The 8,621-nt window shown below is 44.3% G+C and overlaps 1 protein-coding gene across 4 annotated transcripts in view; it reads left to right on the top strand.

Moving 5' to 3' along the window:
- Positions 1 to 8,621, top strand: part of pomt2 (protein-O-mannosyltransferase 2) — a 230,678-nt gene that overhangs the window by 87,846 nt on the left and 134,211 nt on the right. For all 4 annotated transcript variants that reach the window (XM_043701478.1, XM_043701476.1, XM_043701477.1 and 1 more), the window contains exon 13: positions 2,269 to 2,420. In XM_043701478.1, coding sequence (XP_043557413.1) covers positions 2,269 to 2,420 — 152 coding nt within the window. The remainder of the gene's footprint in view (positions 1 to 2,268; positions 2,421 to 8,621) is intronic.

The following is an 8,621-nucleotide window of genomic DNA, read 5'->3' on the forward strand; positions in this document are numbered from 1 at the left end:
CACTGCCTGCCATTCTGAAATGGAGCCGTTTATCACTACCCTTTGTTTCCTATCAGCCAACCAACTTTCAATCCAATCTAGTACTTTGCCCCCAATACCATGCGCCCTAATTTTACTCACTAACCTCCTATGTGGGACTTTATCAAAAGCTTTCTGAAAGTCCAGGTACACTACATCTACTGGCATGGCTCCCAACATGCAAGTCATTGTACCATCACTCCACGATTGTTGATGGCTTGATGCGGTTCCAAAATTCAGCAATCATGAACAGATCATCCTTGACTGTGAATTCCCTAACAATTTTCTGCAGTCCTTTTTCTGCATTGTCTTCAGCCAGAACAGCATGCAACATGTCACAGCGATAATATATTTTTCATAATTGCAATGATTCCCTGGTTCAAGGCTGTAATCTTGAAATGGTGTTGAGTGGCAAAAACAAACACTTGATAGCTCCGCCTGCTGATTGTAACTGGCTGCCTTTCACAGTGTGTACCCCCATGTTGTCAACAAGCAGAAGGGCACGTTGGTCGAGTCCAGCACTTGCCAAATGTGATCTGACAGGAAGTACAAAATCTTCATGGAACCAGGATGAGGAAAGTGGAGATGTCATTCATGCCTTATTTTGTGCTTTGTACTTCATTGGAAACGAGTTCTTGTCACAGTTCTTGAAGCAAATATGGATTAGCATATCGCCCAATGCAGACAAGCAGTAACTTATGAGTGCCGGTGGCATAGACACAAGGGCAAATTGTGTTATGAACCTTCTGCATTTTATGTCCTGACAGCTGCTTTTCTGTGCTGGACGCATATGTTTTATCTGGCAGTGCATGCCAGAACAATCCACTTCCATCAGCCTTGTACAGTTGTTCAGGTTCACACTTTGCTTCATTAATGACGGATTGCAGTTTCAATCTATAGCCTTCCACAGTGCTGCCATCCGCAAATGTCTGCTCTCCAAGAATGCTGAGTTGCCTAATGCCATAACGATGTTTGAAGCGCTGTAACCAGCCCAATGACACACTGTTTCACCGGTATGGAGGAGTTCATGGAAATTTGCAGCTTTTTCTAATATCGTTGGGCCAGATACAGGAATTCTCTTTTCACGCTGCTGTGAAAACCACAAAAATACAGCTTGGTCGAGTTGCTCATCCTTTGCTGGCTTCATTGATTTTCTTTTTAGAGCATTTGCCGTGTCACTTTGGCTGATGAATTTCTCAATCGCTGGTCTTGCTTTCCTGATGTCGGACGCGGTTGCTATTCCAATGTTGTACTCCTGTGCAATCTTCGATGCCTTTTCACCATGATCCAGACTGTGAAATCTCACTTTTCTATTCAATTGTCACTGTGGTCCACTTTTTCTTGACAGACGTGGTAAGTACGTGCAACAAACTCGATTAGTTACACCAGATACAAACTCAGAAAAAAGTCATAGAGGGAATGAAGACACCACTGATTTTGTCATGCATTTTAAATCCTTCAGCATGTCAGTCATTTTCATGTGTTAAAATTCATTCAACACTGCAACAATTGAATGACTAAGATTGTTGCACCAGTGTCATTAATATCTCTGCTGCAGTCATCATCATCTTCAGTGCAAGTACCCCCCTGTATTCATCAGTTAAATTAAAGATGCGATCGTTGCTCCATTGTCAGTTAAAATTATTTTAACTCTGCTACAGTTGACTAACTGAGATTGTTGCACCAGTGTCATTAACACCTCAACATTTATGCAACATTTGCAGATCTTCAGTGCAGGTAACCCTCATTTATCCTGTACTGTTAACAAAAGATGCGATGGTGACACCATTGTAGGTAACACCACTTTGTTATAATGGTTTCACGGGGCCTTCAGATTCTGTTCGGATAATCTGATTTTCGGATAATTGGTAATCAGGTAATCGAGGTTCCTCTGTATTCAAACTGAGATAGATAATCAGGAAGGAAGTCAAATGTGTTATGGGGAAAAGGCAAAAAAGTGGAGTTGAGGATGATCAGATCAGCCACGATCTCATTGAATGGTGGAGTGGACTTGATTGACTGAATGGCCTCCTTCTCTGACATCTTGTGGTCTTATTATGATCTTATGGTGTCTGGGTCTGTTGTTAACTGATTAATAGGTATTAATCATATTTCATTATTGTTATATCATGCAATTTCCAGGTGGTAGAAAGTAACCTAGGCGACCCTTGGTTCTCTTTGATAATCTAGTGATGTTTAGGGTAAGGAAATAACTGCTTCTGATAGTTGATGCTGCTTATTTGTTTGCAGAATGGAACTGGAGATTCAAATGACTTCTGGAGAATTGAGGTGGTTGGGGGACAGAATGGGGATCTGATTAAAGTTCTCAGAAGTAAAATTCGATTAATCCATGTGGCAACTGGCTGTGTCTTGTATTCCTCTGGGAAAACCTTGCCCAAGTGGTGAGTATTTTTGCTTGATTCAAGTAAGTGAACCATTAGCTTTTGATTTTATGAAATCACAGAAATGTTATGGTGCAGGAGGTGGCCATTCAACCCATTGTGTCTCACTGGCTAGTTAATTGAGCAACGTCACCTGGTGCCAATGTCATGTTTTTTTCCCCTTACCCTTGAACATTATTTTAATCCAAATAATCCGTCTTGATTGCCTCAATGAACCATTCTCCACCAGACTTGCAGGCAGTGTAGTCCATACCCTAACTATTCACTATATGTGTGAAGAATGTTTCCTCGTTTCATCTGTGCTTTCTTTTGCAGAACACTTGACACCTATGCCCCCTTCGTTCCTTTTGTGAGTAGGAACAATTTCTCCCTACCTAGTCTATCCAGTGGCTCATGATCTTGAAAATCTCTGTCAGAATTAAATGTTATTGCTGAGACAAAGTTGAAGGACTAGCAGCTCAACATTCCAGGTTATGGAAGTTTCAAGTGTGAAGTGGTGGGCAAATAAGAGATGTCAGGCCGTTGCATTATTGATAAAGGGAACTATCACTACAGGAATGAGGGATGACATCCTGGGTAGGTCTTCAAGTGAGGCTATTTGGTTAGGGCTTAAAAGTCAAAAAGGGGCAATTACCTTCCTGTGATTAAACTACAGGCGTCACAACAGGGGGTGGGGGATGGAGGAAGAGAAGAGCAGACCTATAGACAAATCGCAGAAAGGTGTCAGAGAAACAGCATTATAGTTGGAAAGGATTTCAACTTTGCTAACATTAACTGGGCGTACCTGAATGTGAAAGGATGAGAAGGGTTGGGATTTTAAAGTTTATCAAGGAGAGCTTGTTCAGTCAGTGTATAGTTATTCCTACTAGAGATGGGGCAGTGCTGGACCAAATCTTCAGGAATGAAGCCTTCAAGTGACGAAGTTTCAGTGGGTGAGCTGAGTGAAGTGTCTAAACTGGGGGAAGACTAATTTCAATATCATTGACAAGATCTGATAAAAAATAAATCAAAAGCAATAAACAAAGTAGGGTCAGATGATGTGGTTCTGTTCGCCGAGCTGGAAGTTTTTGTTGCAAACGTTTCGTCTCCTGGCTAGGCGACATCATCAGTGCTTGGGAGCCTCCTGCGAAGCGCTTCTTTGATGTTTCCTCCGGTGTTTATAGTGGTCTGTCCCTGCTGCTTCCGGTTGTCAGTTTCAGCTGTCCGCTGAATATATTGGGTCCAGGTCGATGTGTATGTTGATGGAGTTTGTGGATGAATGCCATGCCTCTAGGAATTCCCTGGCTGTTCTCTGTCTGGCTTGCCCTATGATAGTAGTGTTGTCCCAGTCGAATTCATGTTGCTTGTTATCAATGTTATAGTAATACTGAGAAATGCAGGATGTATCAGTAAGTGTTAGAGGGAGGACTGTGAAACAGAGCACAATTTTTTTTTATCCCACCTTACTCTCTCTGTTACAAGGAACATGAGATAAAACAGACTATAAAAAGTAACTGAGATCATCCGTGTTGTCATCTGTGTTCTTTCTTGCACTCAGTGAAGTTGTCGGAATCCATGTGATTAACACAGATCTTGGATCAGTAAGATGCCATTTGAAATGGTAGCACATCTCTCCCTTTTACACCCTGATAGGTAGAGGGAAAATCGGATGAACTACTATTCAGGTGACTAGCAACTGGCACAAAGGGACATCACCAGAGGCTATTAGAGTCCCAGAGTCCTCACTTTAATGAATTGACACACTTTAGTAGCTTGATAATGTGGATTCACTTTGAGGGTCTGTTATATTACAGTAGTATTATCGCTGATGAAGAGGTATATTTACCGTGCTCTCATATCATCTGGAGGACAGCTGAGGTTATTTGCTGGAACTGGAAGTATAGAATTGAACTAAGGGATTGGAGAAACTTATCACAACCAGCAAGGATTGGTTCACCATTCAGATCATTTCACACACAAGAGCTGTCTCTTTCCAATCCTGAGAGAAATCAGTAAATGAACAGATAGTTCCCTGAGGGAGAGAATCTGAAAGGCACCTGTCAGTCTACAGAAATCTCCAAGGGAAAGGGGCTCAGAGGCTCCAGTCAGTCTACAGAAATCTCCCTATAGGGGGGTGGTTCAGAGACAGTAGTCAATGCACAGTTACCAGGGAGTGCATGAACATGAATCACAGAATATCAACATTCGACAGACCACTATAAACACCAGAGGAAACATCAAAGAAGCACTTCGCAGGAGGCTCCCAAGCACTGATGATGTCGCCTAGCCAGGGGACGAAACGTTTGCAACAAAAACTTCCAGCTCGGCGAACAGAACCACAACAACGAGCACCCGAGCTACAAAGCTTCGCACAAACTTTGAAGGGTCAGATGATGTAAAATCTGTGGAGGTATAGTTGTGGAATCACAAAGGTAAAAGAACCAAAATGAGAATAATCTATAGGCCTCTAAACAGTAGTCAGGGGCTGGGGTTAAGATACATCAAAAGATGGAAAAGGTGTTTAAGAAGGCAACGTTATAGTGATTGTGGGAGATTTTATTATGCAGGTGGACTGGGAAAATCAGGTTGATAGTGGATTGCAAGAAAAGGAATTTGTGGAATGTCTGAAATATGCCTTTTTTGGAGCCCACTAGGGAACATTCACAACACTAAATCCAGTATTGCCATGAGGCAGACTTGTTGAGGGAGCTTAAGATGGAGGGAACACTTAGGAGGCAGTAACCATAATCTAACTGAATTTACTCTGCAGTTTGAGAGAGGGAGAAGGTAGAATCGCATGTAACGGTATTACAGCTGAATAAAACTGAAAAATGTGTTGCTGGAAAAGCGCAGCAGCAGGTCAGGCAGCATCCAAGGAGCAGGAGAATTGACGTTTCGGGCATAAGCCCTTCTTCAGGAATCCTGTTCCTTGGATGCTGCCTGACCTGCTGCACTTTTCCAGCAACACATTTTTCAGCTCTAATCTCCAGCATCTGCAGTCCTCACTTTCTCCTTACAGCTGAATAAAGGCAACTACAGAGTCATGAGGGAGGAGCTGACAAGAATTGACTGGGAGAGGAGTCAATTCTTGTCAGAAAAGATAGTGGAACAGTATTGGCGGGAGTTTCTGGGAGTAAGTCAAGAGATACAGGAAAAATTCATTCTGAGGCAGAAGAAGCCTGGTACAGGGAGGATGAGGCAGCCCTGGCTGACCAGGGAAGGCAGGGACAGCGTAAGAGCAAAAGAGAAAGTATATAATGTGGTGAAGCGCAGTGGGAAGCCAGAGGATAGGGAAACCTGAGGATTGAGAAACCTACAAAGGCCAACAGAGGACAATGAGGAAAGAAGTAAGGATGGAGAAGATTAAATACGAGGTGAGCTAGCTACTAATATTAGGAAAGATTGCAAGAGTTTCTTTAGATATATACAAAGGGCAAAAGACAGGGAAAAGTGGATAATGTGTCACTGGAAAATTATGCTGGAGAAGTAGTAATGGGAAACAAATGGCTGAGGAATTGAATAAGTACTTTGCATCAGTCTTCACCATGGAAGGCACGAGCAATATCTCAAAAATTCAAGAGAGTTGGGAGGCGCAGAGATGTGTGCGATAGCCATTATGAAGGAGAAGGTGCGAGAAAAACTGAAAGATCTGCAAGTGGATACGAGATGGGCTACACCCTAGAGTTCTGAAGGAGATAGCTGAAGAGATAGTGGAGGCTTTAGTAGTTATCTTTCACATACCACTGGAGTCAGGGAAGATCCCAGAGGAGTGGAAAATTGCTAATGTAACCCCCTCTGTTAAAGAAAGAGGGGAAAATATAGGCAGATTAGCCTGACCTCAGTTGTTGGTAAGATTTTAGAGTCCATTGTGAAGAATGACATTTCTGTATAATTAAAAATGCCTTGTGCAACAGGACAAAGTCAGCATGGTTTCATCAAGGGGAGGTTGTGCCTGACCAATCTGTTAGATTTCTTTGAGGCGGTAACGAGCAGGTTCTACCAAGGAGAGCCAATGGGTGTTATCTATCTGGACTTCCAGAAGGCCTTTGATAAGGTGCTGCACAGGAGACTGCTGAATAAGAGAAGGGCCCATGGTGTTAGAGGCAGAGGAATAGGATGGATAGAAGCTTGGCTGTCTGGCAGAAGGCAGAGTGGGGATAAAGGGGTCCTTCTCAGGATGGAAGCCGGTGAATAGTGGTATTCCACAAGAGGCAGTGTTGGGACCACAACTTTTTACTTTGTACATTAATGATCTGGATGAAGGAACTGAGGGAATTGGGGCTAGGTTTGCAGGTGATACAAAGATAGGTGGAGGGACAGATGGTACTGAGGAGGTGGGGAGCCTGCAGAAAGATTTAGACAAGTTAGAGCAGGCAGATGAAGTAGCAGATGAAATACAGCATGGGAAAGTGTGAAATCATGCAATTGGGTAGGAAGAATAGAGGCATGAACTATTTTCTAAATGGGGAGAAAATTCAGAAATCTGAAGTGCAAAGGCATTTGGGAGCCCTTGTCCAGGTTTCTCTTAAGGTGAACTTGCAGATTGAGTCGGTGGTTAGAAAGGCAAATAGAGTGTTGTCATTCAATGGGCAATTTTGGGCCCCATACCTCAGGAAGGATGTATTGGCCTTGGAGCGTGTTCAGAGGAGGTTCATGAGAATGATCCAGGAATGAATGGCTTAATATATGAGAAATGTTTGAGGACTCTGGCACTATACTTGATGGAGTTTAGATGGATGAGCAGGGATCTGATTGAAACTGACAGAACGGCCTGGACAGAGTGGATGTTGGGAAGATGTTTCCATTGACAGGGCAGATGAGGACCTGAGAGCACAGCCTTAGAGTAAAGGGAAGACCCTTTAAGAACAGAGATAAGGAGAAACTTCTTTAGCCAGAAAGTGATTAACCCTCGGAATTCATTGCCACAGAAGGCTGTGGAGGCTAGGTCATTGAGAATATTTAAAACTGAGAGAGTTAAATTCTTGATTGCCAAAGGTTACCTGGAGAATGTAGGAAAATAGGTTTGAAACAACCTATCAGCCATTATTGAATGGTGGAATTGACTCGATGGCCAGAATGGCCTAATTTCTGCTCCTATGTCTTAACGTCTAACCATAGATTGGGAGCAGCTTCATGCAGGCAAGTGTACATTTGGCAAATGGTAGCCTTTTAAAAGTATTAGAGTTGGAGCTTCCAACCTCATAGTCCCGGAACCCCGCAATGCCCGTTTCTACCCCCTACCCAAGATCCACAAACCTGACCACCCTGACCCACCCATTGTCTCAGCATGCTCCTGCCCCACTGAACTCATTTCTACCTACCTCGACACTGTCCTATCCCCCCTCGTCCAGGAACTCCCCACATATGTTCAAGACACCACCCACGCCCTCCACCTCCTCCAAGACTTCCGTTTCCCCAGCTCCCAACGCCTCATCTTCACCATGGACATCCAGTCCCTCTACACCTCCATCTGCCATGACCAGGGCCTCCTAGCCCTCCGTTTTTTCCTCTCCTGACGTCCCCAACAGTACTCTTCCACCGACACACTCATTCGTTTGGCCGAATTGGTCCTCACCCTTAACAGTTTCTCCTTTGAATCCTCCCACTTCCTCCAGACCAAAGGGGTAGCCATGGGCACCCGTATGGGCCCCAGCTATGCCTGTCTTTTTGTTGGCTACATAGAGCAGTTGATCTTCCATAATTACACCGGCACCACTCCCCACCTCTTCCTCCGCTACATTGATGACTGCATTGGCGCCACCTCGTGCTCCCGCGAGGAGGTTGAGCAATTCACCAACTTCACCAACACATCCCACCCTGACCTTAAATTTACCTGGACCATCTCCATCTCCATTAATGACGACCGACTTGACACTGACATATTTTACAAACCCACCGACTCCCACAGCTACCTGGATTACACCTCTTCCCACCCTACCTCTTGCAAAAATGCCATCCCGTATCCCCAATTCCTCCGCCTCCGCCGTATCTGCACCCAGGAGGAGCGGTTCCACCATAGAACACACCAGATGGCCTCCTTCTTCAGAGACCGCAATTTCCCTTCCCACGTGGTTAAAGATGCCCTCCAACGCATCACGTTCACATCCCGCACCTCCGCCCTCAGACCCAACCCCTCCAACCGCAACAAGGACAGAACACCCCTGGTGCTCACCTTCCACCCTACCAACCTTCGCATAAACCAAATCATCCGCCAACATTTCC

The sequence above is a fragment of the Chiloscyllium plagiosum genome, chromosome 12 (assembly GCF_004010195.1).
Source record: "Chiloscyllium plagiosum isolate BGI_BamShark_2017 chromosome 12, ASM401019v2, whole genome shotgun sequence".
Classification (NCBI taxonomy): Eukaryota; Metazoa; Chordata; class Chondrichthyes; order Orectolobiformes; family Hemiscylliidae; genus Chiloscyllium; species Chiloscyllium plagiosum.